This window comes from Zalophus californianus, chromosome X, assembly GCF_009762305.2.
Source record: "Zalophus californianus isolate mZalCal1 chromosome X, mZalCal1.pri.v2, whole genome shotgun sequence".
In the NCBI taxonomy this organism is placed as follows: Eukaryota; Metazoa; Chordata; class Mammalia; order Carnivora; family Otariidae; genus Zalophus; species Zalophus californianus.
In genome coordinates this window covers 48,261,689-48,274,979 of record NC_045612.1, presented here as the reverse complement: position 1 = coordinate 48,274,979, position 13,291 = coordinate 48,261,689, and the positions used below count along the sequence as shown (strand labels likewise).

General features: G+C 40.9%; 1 protein-coding gene across 2 annotated transcripts; it reads right to left on the bottom strand.

Annotated features, from left to right (window-relative positions):
* Positions 1-1,021: 1,021 nt before the first annotated feature.
* On the bottom strand, positions 1,022-11,586 carry TSPAN6 (tetraspanin 6). 2 transcript variants are annotated; one of them, XM_027609103.2, is made up of 9 exons: positions 11,511-11,586; positions 7,328-7,816; positions 6,180-6,368; positions 5,826-5,900; positions 4,863-4,961; positions 4,211-4,345; positions 3,717-3,800; positions 2,016-2,121; positions 1,022-1,237 (listed from the first exon to the last, which is right to left on the bottom strand). In XM_027609103.2, exons 2-8 carry the CDS (start codon positions 7,412-7,414, stop codon positions 2,053-2,055), a joined length of 738 nt encoding a protein of 245 aa, XP_027464904.1. In that variant the 5' UTR covers positions 7,415-7,816; positions 11,511-11,586; the 3' UTR covers positions 1,022-1,237; positions 2,016-2,052. The 2 variants fall into 2 exon arrangements, with proteins under 2 accessions (XP_027464904.1, XP_027464905.1); XM_027609104.2 differs by lacking the exon at positions 11,511-11,586 and adding an exon at positions 6,906-6,922 and having other exon boundaries at positions 7,328-7,451.
* Between the last annotated feature and the right edge of the window lie 1,705 nt (positions 11,587-13,291).

The window sequence follows — 13,291 nt, the reverse complement described above, 5'->3', positions numbered from 1 at the left end:
ATCTTAAGAGTCAGACCTGTCAAATGTTTTAATGTAGAATATTCTTTCTGCAGTAACCCAAGGCATATATATATATATAGACATGTACCCACAAGTCACTATGAATCCTAACTTGTATATTTTGCCCACTTTATAACTGTGATTGACTCCCCCTTACCATCAGATTCAAGGACTGTGTGGATGTGTGGCAGAGAAGAGTTAGGTTCTACTGATGGATGTGTAAAGAAACCCAAAACCAAGGAAAAAATTCCCCCATCCCAGCTCAAATTTTAATTATTCATTTCCTTATTACCCCAAAGGTACAGGTTATATCTCTCCCCATCCAACTTCTAATGTAAACTAGACAATCAAAATAGTCCCAGTTCCAGGAGAATGCTAAGCATATGCTATTTCATAATATGGAATGAAATCCTTTCACAGGGAATAGTTTTTATAAACAAAGACTTTTTAAAAAATGAAACCAAGTCAAGACCTCAGTTTTACATTTCCTATCTAAAACTGCACCTTCAAGTAGAAATGTGGGTCTTAGCTTTCTCAGTGGAAAACAACCATCCCGGCAGATTTTCTACAAGTTAAACATGATGATTTTAGAGGAAAACAACATTTATTGTGTGAAAGATTTATATTTAATCAAAGGCACAAACCAAAACTAAGATTATTATAGTTGACCATGATATTGACAATTAAGTCACATCAACCTGATAAACAAATAGCAGCTAACACTAATGAAGATGAATTGCTTTCAATTCCTAAGGAAAATACAGTAATTCTGACACCATTAAGTAATAATTAGAACCTTTCAAATATAAATTTGAGAGCAAAACAGAGACTAATGAAAATATCTTAACTTGATGCAAATTACACAATAATTTTAACTCGTCTGGGAAGAGGCCAGTTCGGAAGGGTCAATTTTCTATCACACTACATCAGTCAGCAAATTCACAGCAGTCACTTTGTAACACTACATCAAAATAGCAGATTCACAATGCGATTTTGAAAAATAAAAGTCAAGAGGAACACGGTATTGCATCATTTACAATTTACTAGCTTTTCCAGTGTTTCACAGTGATACAGGGGTTTCAATGATCTAACATCAATGGGACAAAAGGTGGACTTAAACTGAACACGTCTTGATTGAATCAGACTACTGCTGTAAGTTTTTGGTCTATTGTAAGCGGTAGTAGGAAGTCTTCCAACCAGGCAATTTCATAGCTCACAGGGGGGGAATGTAAATGTCCTAAAAGTAAAGAAAAAAAAAAGTTAATCGACTTGTAACCCAAATTTCCATATCTGTTTGCGCTCGCACACATGAGCATCTACTCCTGTGTTCCCCTTCAGCGGCCCAATTAAACTGTGAAGGGCACCCTAGGGGATTAATTCAGCCAGCCACAGTTCTCATGGTTCGCCATTCAAATACTGAAGTTATTGAAACACTTATCTTCCCCAAATCTGTCTCCAGGTTAGGCTAGATGTGTTTACCGCTCTACGCAGAGTTCACCAGAGGAGTGTGGTAAATGAAGACTAGGGAAAATGCCAGTATTGGGAGCGGAGTGTACGTGCCAGGGAACCTCACTTGTAAGGTCACTATAGGGATTCTCTATTTCTCTTCAGTCTAGGTCCAAGTTTGTTAGAAAGGGGACCACTTAGGATCTTCAGATTGATGTGTAGGTAAACCCCCAAAGGCTCTTTTTTTTTTTTACAAATACAAAAACCCACACAGAATAGTCCAAAGGAACCAAAGTTTCCACAGTTTCACAAAAAAACCATCCATTGCTTTGCCTCTCATAATTTAATCAGTTTGGTTGGCCACATCACTGGCAAAGTACCAACTTGGATTCTCGCAGGAGGTTAAAACGCCTTGCATTGAGAGAACTGATCTAGCTGTGCAGGGCTAACACAGTACCAACCGGATCTGAATGCACCACTCGACAAGACCTTGGCAAACTCAGTCCATCCATCACATGAACAGGCTGAAGTAAACACCGATAGAGAGCTGAGGACTAAAATGAACATACCTTAAACTTGAAGAGGAATAGGCCCGTGGTTTGCTGTTTACACTATCTCATACTGGTTATTTGTTATGGCGCGAGAGAGACAATAGGCTAGAAAGATTCCAATCAGCTAGAAATAAAATACAAACAAAAATTAAACACACACACACACACACACACACAAGAGCTTAAAGTACTCAGGATACAGGTTTATTTTCCTTTCACTTCGAATTCACTAATAATTTCCTTAAGTTTCTCTCGGCAGTTATGTTTGATACTCTGCAGCTCCTGGATCACATTCAAAGAATATAAGGGAAGTTTTACTGCTACTATGACCTGGAGTTTCACAACTGTCACTGACAAAATTATCACTCAAGAAAAATTCTAAATAAGTTTAGGGGAAACTTATCAGTTAACCTGTCAGCTATCAGAACAAAAAGGACATGGCTGAGGCTATGCATCTCATCACATACAATCTCCATCTATGAAGGCAGAGATTTTCTTGGAAGATCTAGGGCAGTGCTGCAACGATAGATTTGTTCTGTACTCCCCAGGCTGTCCAGTAAGCTAGCCACTAGCCACATGTGGCTTTTGAGCACTTCAAATGCGGCTTGAATTTTTTATTTTATTTAAAAATTAGAACCTTCCGAAGGTGCTAGTGGCCATTTTATTAGACAGTGCAGACTCAGACATAGCTAGGCCTGCTGCTTGAGAAATATGTTAAGATTAGACTTCCAAAACCAATTGCATAGGTCAAAATGAAGTATGTCCCTTCTTTTAGTTTTATCGCCACGATGTTCAATATAGGACAAACCCCCATTACCTAAGAAAAATTGTTTAGAGCCACAGTTCAAACTTTTCATGCTACGGTGAGAGGCAGCACAACTCAGAAAATAGAATTTGACCCACAACGTAGCATGTCCCCAACATGACAGGCACATATTGAATGTGGGGTCGTATGATCTAAGTTTTTGTAGGTCAGAACTTATATGGGGGCGCCTGGGTGGCTCAGATGGTTAAGCGTCTGCCTTCGGCTCAGGTCATGATCCCAGGGTCCTGGGATCGAGCCCCGCATCGGGCTCCCTGCTCCGCAGAAGCCTGCTTCTCCCTCTCCCACTCCCCCTGCTTGTGTTCCCTCTCTCGCTGTGTCTGTCAAATAAATAAAATCTTTAAAAAAAAAAAAAAAAGAACTTATATGGATCTCACCAGGCAGCTGCAGCCCAGGAAAGAAAAAATCTGGACAATGTTTTAGAATCTTGACTGCACAGTAAAACAAGGTTCCCATCTATGTCATGTTTTAATTAATGAACTAGGATGCTGGAGAGTTGCCGTACCCTAGGGCACCAGGTTTGTACTACTACGAGTTAATTCTAAGCTTTGCTTTCTGTAGTTTCAAGGCATGCTAGGCCATGGTAGAAAAAGAGCAGGTAAACAGGGAATAAAAATCTGGAGAAGTCTAATTGTGAAAATAGTGTGGGAAAACATAAGATCCAAGACATCAAAGAATTGGAATGAAAATAGCAGAACATCCCCTCCCAAATAAAACAAAGCTAAATAGACCCAACACAAATGACTGACTACATATGTTTCACATACAAAATAAGAACAGCCGGGAGTTTGTGAAAATGTGACTTCTCTGGAAATGCCCTGAGGCCTTCAGATTGGAAATTTTCTAGCTTACCACTGAACAAGAGCGAGGAGACATTCCTAACAACAAGGACTTACCTGGAAGCAAGCAACTCCAAAAGAAATTCCGGCAACCACTCCCATTTCTGACTCTATAATGGTCATCACCTTTATAAAACAACCCTAATGGGAGAGGAAAAACAATTTTAAGTACAACACAAGCAATAATGAACACTTGGATCATCCATCTCTGCCAAAAGATGAGCTTTAGCTACCTCAGCCTCTGATTATCATTTTATTCAAATTCACTCTTTCATATAACATATCCTATCTCCTTTCAAGCACAATGCTCTAACAGGAGTTTGAAGAACAGAAGTTCCACCTTTTAGATTATGCATTTAAAAGTGTTATTTGCTAGTTGTGTGAACTCAAGTCACAAACTGTCTGAGCTTCAGTTTCTTCATGTATTCAATGAGAATAATACCTGCCCCGCCTATTTTAGATTATAGCTATTGTGAGGAAAAATGAAAAACTGAGTCAACTCTGTATTCACTTAATATTTTCAAATAAAAAAAAATTTAAAGGCTCCTTACTTCACTATTTACTTTATCTGCATCTCTCTGTGGAGAACAATTTTCAAGTTTGCAGCAACTCTTGGGAAATCCTTTTTCTGAGTAATAATTAGTATCCTTCCAATCTCTATAGTCGGTGACACCACAACAATGCAACTGAAAAAAAATCCAACAAAACCATTTATAGTTCACATCACAGCTCTGTAGTCAAACACTTAGCCTATTATTTTAGATTGCAATTTGTGCTCAAAACACAAGCATTATACTCAACGATCTCTATCCTAATATTTTAATGTGGCTGTTCTCAATTGGCCTTATAATTCAAGAGATAAGCACTCTTTTTCGAAATACCAAGTGTAAGCCTTTTGGACTGGCCTTATTTTCCTGCTACAGCTGGTACTAACAGTACTTGGTCCGTGATGTGTGTGAGGAGTGAAGAGGTGTACAATGTGAGGAGAATGATTAGGAGAAAATGGAGATATGTCACTTAGTATCATCTCACACTTCTTTTCCAGGGACATATCTTTCCAGGGACATATTTTCTCCTGATCTAAGATCGTAATGAGAATATCATACAAGTGGACAACATCTAGTAGCCAGAGGCCTATCCTCTTCTCTAAAGGGATAAGGATGTGTTCCCCTCTTGAATAGCCACCACCCTATGACCACTTACCTTATTTTGAATCTTGTCTACTGCATCGCTTCTATAATCTCCCGTAGAGTTATACTGCTTTAAAATTTTCTCATAATTATTCTTAAAACTGTTCTTAATCTACAGCAGAGAAACACAATGCTAGTAAATAAAGATTCTAGAAAGTTCTTTGGGTTTCTAGGCCAAATAAAAAAATCCCCCACATCTGACTAACGGTCATTATCTTTGACAGCAGCAACACGTATGGTAATTAACTTCTATGGTCCAATCCTGTCTTCTCTGAGCTACAGTTTAGCTGAGAGGATTACTAAGCAAAACATTACAATAAAAGATGATAACTGCTCAAGTTCAAAGTGCTATGGGAGCTTTCATTCAAGTGGCAGCTCTGTACTGCTGTATCCCTCCCCCAATTTTTCTCTATTTTAAATTAAGTACAAATTTGATGCCTACAGGATTCTTAAGCTACAAAACCTTACTTTGGGAGACTGCACTACCACTTTGTAAAACACTCTCATTGAGGAGCCTTCACTACTCACTGAAGGATTTCCCAACTCCAGTTTTAACAGTGGAACCCCAATTTCTCTTTCAATAAAGTTTTGATGATTTGCCTTAAGTATATCCAATTTTTTTAAACACGTGGCATAAGGAAGAACACAGTTGTGTTATCAATTTTGTGCCTTAAATATTTTCCTCTATCAGTAAGGTTATAAATTGTACTATCTCCACTTTAACAGGTACTTGTACACAGAAAAAGAACTGGAAATACATGTAATTATGGGTACCTGTAATTTTCTTCTGGTAACAGTCTACAATTTTCTAAATTTTTTTTTTATATTAAACGTGGGCTAGAATTTTTACAAGAAAGCCACTATTGTCAGCTACAGTTTGAAAAGAAAGTTTTAGAAGTGATTTCTGAACTATTAACTGTTTTTATCTCTGGGAGGATAAATTTTAACATATTAAGGTTCCCAAATTCAGGCTTACCTCATGTCTGAAAACAAATCCTACGATGGCAGCGACCAGTTCAACCAAAAAAATGAGAGTCAGAAACATTGCATACTGTGGGATAAAAAGAAAGTCCAAGTCAGCATAAATAAGATACATCGCAGCTGCAAGGGGAGTCAAAGAAAAAAAAATAGTCTGCTCAATCAGTTCAGCATGCTTTTATTAAAAAAGGACAGGAAAAACAACAAAAGTGGGAATTGGTAGCAGAAATGTTACTCTGGGAAGAAAGAGGAGAAATCATAAAGGGCCGTGGCCGGTTTCAAGAAACAAAGCCAACAACATATAAGACTTTTCTAAAATCAAGAATCAATTCTAAGGAAAACAAGGACTCACCAGTTTTAACATCCATGCAGAAGCTCGGCAGGTAGCAAAACAGCCAAAGGTGCCCAACAGAATAATGACAGTACCAGTACCAATGAGCACGAAGGGGACATTGGTGGCCTTCTCATTCAAAAGGGAAAAATAATTCTCCAGGCTCACCTTGCCCCAAATACCAACGGCAAGAAGGATAACACCAGTGATCTATGTGGGAAGCCAGAGAACAGAAAGTTATAGGCTGTATACTACAGCACCTTCAAACCACAAACCTATTGTTTAATAGGTGTGAGAATTGATTTAGCAGTCTGTGGCCAGAGCGCTGTGGCTGGGATATGGGAGACAAGGGGTAGGAAGGAGATCTGCACATAAGGACAGGCCTTAATAAATCCACCCTGGATCACTAGGTAGCCCAGGTAGCCAGGGCAAAACCAGGGGGTAGCTAGGGAAGGCATCCTAACAAAATTCTTAAATTTCATCTGTTTCTTTTTGTTGGGTTTTGTTTTGTTTTTGGTATAACCCGAAGTCCACGGCATATCTGTCCGAGGGACAACAACTTATTTAACTGCTTTACTCCCGCCATAGGAAGGAAACCTTCTGGAGGAGGGAAGAAAGTGTCTCTCTGAGTTCCAGAAACTTCCCCCTTCTCCCCACCCCAGTTCAGAGATGCCCACGTACAAAGGGATAGTACACAAAAGCAAGCCGAGGAGAGGTGGGCGGGAGTGCAGCCATTACCATACTTACCTGCGAAATACTCCCCTCTAACGAAGCGGTGAAAAGAAAGAGACTATTATGCGGGTGAGCCCTCAGAGGGGCGGGGCAAGCCTCGCCTCTCTCAACGGTCCGGGGACACCCTCTGCGAGGTCTGGGGTGTTCACTCCCCTCCTCGTCCCCCGCATCAGATTCGAACCCGAAGCCCGTCTGTGTCCCAGCACAGCCGATTGGCTGCCATCCTCCGGGACCCTGACCCCGGCGCCGGCAGGATGCCCGGGCTCGAGCCCCAGCAACTCTTCGCCCGCGTCGGGGTCCCAGCAGCTACAGCGGCCCAAACCCCACCGCGCCTCCCTCCCCACACCCCCAGCCCTGAGCGCCCTCTGCTCAGGGTCACACCCCCCCCCACCCAAGCCCAGGATCTCCTCCCGTCCCCGGGCTCCTCCATCTCTCACCCAGAAGATGAAAGTGTAGATCAAGAGGACGCTCTTGAAGCAAGTAATGACTGGTTTGGTCTGTAGTCTCCGAGACGGGGACGCCATGACTAGCCCCAGACCCTGCCCCGCCGCACCGGGCACTCGGAGCGGAGCTAGAGAGACGCAGCGTCCCCGAGTCTCCCCGGAAACTGCCGGAAACTTACGAGCGTCTACAACTGAGAAAAGCCGGAAACACTGTACAATTTTCTAGAGGGTAAAGTCTTGGGAGGCTACCCGGAAAGTGACGACAATTTCCGAGCGCCCCCTGCTGCAGGTTACCGAGAAATGTATGCAACGGTTCTAGTGCCGGAAATTCCTTCGATCTTCAAGTGGAGCTTTCTTCATTTTTTCTCTGAATCTTTCCCGCCCCCCCCCATCTCTCCCCTGACCTTATAACTTGATCATATTATTCTATCACCAGGAGCGCCAGCAGCGCTTTGAGATTCGGCCTCGCCGGCCCCTGGTGCCCTAGAGGGAAAGAAAGGAATGAAAAGAGGTTAAAAGTGACCGAAGCATATTTCATTACATGGCTCAATACTCCCAAGAAACATAGTTCCAAAGAGAAACAAAGCGGATTGCAAAGCGACACGTACAGTCATAGGGTTTTAGACACAAACTGAGGAAAAGTGAAATCTACCTGAGTGGGGGAATTAGGCTGATTTCTTTTTCTAGGAGGCTGAAACCTAAAGTCACATGGCTAAGAGCAAAGCCAAAACTAGAGATCGCTGTGCGTTTCAGTCCCCTCCTCTGTTAAACACAAGCTACAGACAGTATTGGGTTGTAGAGTGTCTGTCCATTCCCCTAAAATTCTCCCAATTGCTTAGATCTTCCTAGAACTTAAGACTATGTGTTCCTAAGGAGTTAAACTGCTTACGGAATGGGAATGAATCACGAAAAAGTTTTCTGTCCCATATGTCCTGAGGCAGCCCTGAGTCAATCTTAGGGGTAAAATGGAATAAAAAAACAGCCCTCTTCACGATCTCCTAAACCCTGGTGATAAAAGCTGAGGCGCTTTTTGTTTGGGGCTTAGCTTTAGGAAGGGTTAAATGTAAAGACAAGTCTTCGGATAGTTGAAAGGCCTAGAAAATTTGGATTATGCAAATCAGCAGAGCCTTAAAGGGTAAAGTTCTCTGATACATCTGTGAAATGGGATGTCTCTAATTCATAAAGGACTCATATGCATGTGCTTTGCTCAGCCCACAAGAATAAGTGCAGTTATTTGAGCTAGTAGATACAAAAACGGATTTATTCTATGCCTATTGTTACAGGGGAGAAAAGAAATGAGCCTAGGCATTATAGATACTTACTGTTTCCTGCTTTCTGGCACCTTTCAGGCTTCAAGAGTGACCAAATGAGCCATTCAAATTGCCCTCAATTTGAATAGGTCATCTACTTTTCATAGGAACCTCAGAATAGGGAGGTCTTTTTTATCTAGTGAGGTTCAAAACACATTTACAAAATGAATTAAATACAAATGAATTAATGAAGTGCTATAGGCATCCTGGTCTCCCATTTTACTCAGGGACATTAGTTTGATCCCTAGCATTCATCTTTCTAGAAATTCAGGACAGGTGTAATCAGGGAGAAAAGAAAGATCACTATTTGGGTGTCAAGACTCAATTTTCTGTTTAGTGGAAAATATGCACTTTGTGAAACTCTCTGGACCTTCTTGCTCCCTCCATAAAAATATATCCCTATGAGAAAAAAATAGTTACTTCTAGGAAATCTGAGTTGATACCTAACACCAACAATACTATAGATCTGTATGCTCCTTTATCCATGTGGTGAGACACAGAGCATTGAAATGTCAACCAAAAACAAGGTAACTCTTAAGAAAAGTTTATCATTGGACATTCCTAGTGAATTGTGGATGGCATTTGAAGTATGGAAGTGTATTTTTTTCCTATTAAATCATGTATGTAGGTAGCTCCATGTTTCCATGTTCTGTATCATGAACGGGTTGGTCAATATTACAGCACAGAATATGTATTAAGGTCTGGTTTCTCAACTAAAGTGTAAGCTCTTCGAGGGCAGAGACTGAGTGTCCAGTGAGTGTGTGCTGTTTCTTGAAGACAGTATCCATTCCCTATGCAGTCCATCGCATCATAATTGACACAAGCTCAACGTCACAGTGGGTGTCTCCTGTATTGCTCTTGTATTGTATAGTGAAAGGAGAGGTGATACCCAAACTTTTTTTGCTTGAAACCTTGCTTTAAGCATATACCACAGAACCAGAAAAACAAGAAAGTTCCATTGACTTGGTCACACAGAGCTTCCCTGTACCTCGAATATTGACCTGGGACCAGCTCCTCTAGCAACATGCCAGATATCTGAGGTCCAAGAGAGCAACTACTGGAGAATGAATATTGCACCAACAGTCTTTATACTAAAATTTTACCCTAAAACTTTAACATATAAACACATGGAGAGAGTGGGTAAATGATACAACTATACACCTACAAACACTGAAGAAACGTTATCAGGAAATATAGCAGATGTCAATTTTGAAAGTAACACACGTGCCATAACCACAAGAAATGAGGTTGAGGGAGGCTCCGACTAAATGCAAAGCTTTCTCCCTAGGCTAAATAACTCTCTCTGAGGGGTTCTCATATTAAAATAAGTATCAAGGGAAGTCTTGCTAATTCTTCGTCATCTTAAATGGAACCTTCCTCTGAAGCTTAGGTTTCTACCATGGTCTGGAAGGGATTTTCGTTGTGAGCCCAAGAGTGAAGAAATATTTTTTTAGCTGAAGAGAAAACAAAATAGTCAAAGCAAAAGCCACATCTTATTTCCAAGAATGTGTTGATTTTCCGCCTCTCCCTTCCTCTGCCGCTACAACGCTGCTTTGTTTGGAGTGCCAAATTAAGCCAAAGGCTGACATGGAATTTAATATTCCTATGGCCACAACACCTTGCACCACCACCTCCCACCCTCCCATACCACTAAACCCAGAAGAGTTCACTTTACTTCAAACTTAGGCCTGCCTGGGTCTGGGCCCAAACCCAGACCAAAGGGGTATCCAATCCCATCTAAGGCAATGTAAATAGTAATTCTCTAGGTCATAAGATACATTTATTCTTTAAAGTATTAATATTGTAATACTTAATTGTGTTATTGATATTACATTCTATTATATATAGTAACTGTAGTACTGAGCATGGACTATGTAGCAACCACCGTTGCTAAGCACTTGGCAGGTGGTACCTCACGCATACATCACAAAAGCCCTCATTGTGAGGTCAAGACTGCTGCTGCCCTCATGTTACAGTTGAGGAAACAGGTTCAAAGAGGCTAACTTGCCTCTGATGAAACTTTGCCAACTTCTGTCTCTCTCACCAGAAACAGGGCCCACTCTGTGATGAGACATGGCTGCCACTGAATAAACAGCTGTCTTGGCTGGGAATTATCCAAGCAAAGACCGCTGTATTCAGACATTTAGCCACAAACAAGGGCTTTTAAAAGTCCCTGAAGCACAGAACCTCAATGATCTCCCCAGTTCTGCCTTGTACTTGGGGTTTTTGTTGAGTTTTACTTTTGCCTTCATTCCAGTAGCCCAATCACCTAAGGAGTAACCTGCCCATCCCAGAGTGGCAAGGCAGAGAGTTCAATACTTTTTCTGGTCCAATCTATTTTCCTCCTTCTCTCTGACCACAAAGACACATGTTTGATGCTGAAAATTTAGGAAAAAGGAAAATGTTTTCCTTAAGTATTGTTGCTGTTTGTTTTACATTCGATATTTAGTAGGGATTTGTGTCCCTTCCCTATTAATCTCCTGTAACCTTCAAGATTAAGTTTAAATGTTGTTCTTTGGCATTTAAACTATGCCTCCCCCAGCAAATATGGTATCAGCTTATTTCCTACTGCTTTTCCAACATGAATTTTCTGTTCCACAGTAAACCAGTATGACTATCTCCCAATAAACAAGATCTGTCCCCTGCTCCCGTCCCAGTCTCCAACCTCACACAGAATTCCTACTCCCTACTTAAAGCACATCCCAACCCCAACTCAACTGAGAGCATTCCTCTGCCCCCTTTATCCATACCCCCCACCCCTGCCCACACACACCTCTTTGTCTAGTATCAGACCTCATCGTCTGACCGCTCACACTAACTCAGACCCTGAGTTAATTAGAAGGGTACCTGCTTTCTTTTCTCCTTACCTGCCTTACTCCTGCTATCTACATGTTCAGAAACTACTGAAGAGCCAGTTTGGCAGGCTCCTGCACCCCCTTTTATCCTCTCCCCAATGCCCTAGGACACAATGCTCAATTGATGAGCTCATTTAGAGCTCAGCCAATCCCTGTTGACCTCCTTGGTCATAGCTGGTCTCTGAAACTAACCACTTAGTAGTGACTTGAGGTTTGATTAATTAAATTAAATAAACTGAATGTCTAAGCCATCCCAGTATCACACTGTCATAAACAAAACAATTAAGTTGAGCTGCTGGATAATGTCTTGGAACATTACTACTCCCTGTCTTAGGAACCAGTGAAAAAACTTCAACTATTTCACTCAGAATACATCTTATCTCTTATTCACATAATGTCCTTCCCATTTTCATTTTCTAATACGTTTTCTAGAATCCCTTCAATTACCTTTGGCTAAGTGCCCATCATAAAATTTAAAAGCACGTCCTGCTTATTTTCTTAAAGTCTCATATTTCAATTACAGCCATCAGATAAACATCATTTAAACAGATAATTTGAACATCACCATTTAAATAGATAATTCGTATGTACAGTTTTAAAACTTAGTTTCCCGAATAGGAATATCTTTATTCCTGTTGTCTCTTGTGTATTTTCATTACTCTTTTTCTGAAATTCTCTTCTGCGTCTAGTTTTCATTCACTTTTTTCCATCTACTCCTTTCAGATTCTCCATGAATCCTTTCCTCCTTTGCCAGCCCTGATCTTTCCTTCCTCAAAAAAGTTCATAATACACAGTTTGGGACACATAGAAATGAGAAGCTCTTAAATGATTATTAAAATTCACAATTTCATATCAATTTGCCTTAGTTGGTATTCTAGAAAAGTTGTTTCTAGTTTAGTTTTGTTAAGCTTTGTTGAGATTTTATCTAGGCAAGTCAGTTTCCATATCTTATATTTCTTAAAACAATATCTTATTGGCCTGCTAAAGAACTTCATACTCAGTGTCTTGACATTGAAAATGGTACTGAACTTTAAGAACTTTACATGTGTATATATAGCTGTTGTCGGTCTCTTTGTGTGTCTTTGTCTTATCTTCCCAACTAAATCATACAGAGAGGTGGTTTATTTAACTTTATACCCCACAGTGTTTAATACAGTGTTATCCACAGATATTAGAGGCTGAAGAAATCTGTTTTTTTTTTAATTAGTCCCCCTTGTTTAGCGTAAGCTCTTCCTATTGCCCATCTCTGTGCTTCAGTGATGCTGTCCCTCTTATTTACCCCCTTACTTTATTCTCCCTATGATTTCCATATTTTCCCCCTTCCCTTTCTTCTTTAACTTCTCTCTGCCACCCCTCTGTCCTGCTCCTTCCAGCTCTGAGTGGGACAGGAGGCCTTATGCCGCATCTTCGGCCTAGCATGTGCTGGGCTCTGTGTTGGGTGCTGGGGAAATGATGAAGACTAAGGCAAGTCTGTTGCCCCCTAGGCTCTCACAGTCTAGGCAGGGACAGAGATGAGTCTGAGATGAACAAACTAGTAGAGTAGGGGACAGAAATTGTCATGGGTGTACAATGACATTAAGTGTGATAAACCTATAATTGAGACATGTACAAAGTGATGTGATAGAAAAGGCAGGCAAACCAGATCTGCCTGGGGTGGGCTGAGGGGAACTTCTCAGCAGCAAAGATGGATACAGTTTCAACAGTCCAGGAAAGGATGGAAAGGAATACAGGGTAGAGTAAATATATCTGTGCAAAGCCACCAAAGTATGAAAGGAAGAGCAAGAAGTTCAGTA

Coding starts and splice junctions, on each gene's coding strand:
- TSPAN6 (XM_027609103.2), bottom strand. CDS start 7,414: ATGGCGTCCCCGTCTCGGAGACTACAGACCAAACCAGTCATTACTTGC. Junction 5,901..6,179: donor CTGCATGGATGTTAAAACTG/GTGAGTCCTTGT, acceptor TTTATCCCACAG/TATGCAATGTTTCTGACTCT. Junction 2,122..3,716: donor TTGGAGTTGCTTGCTTCCAG/GTAAGTCCTTGT, acceptor TTTTATTTCTAG/CTGATTGGAATCTTTCTAGC.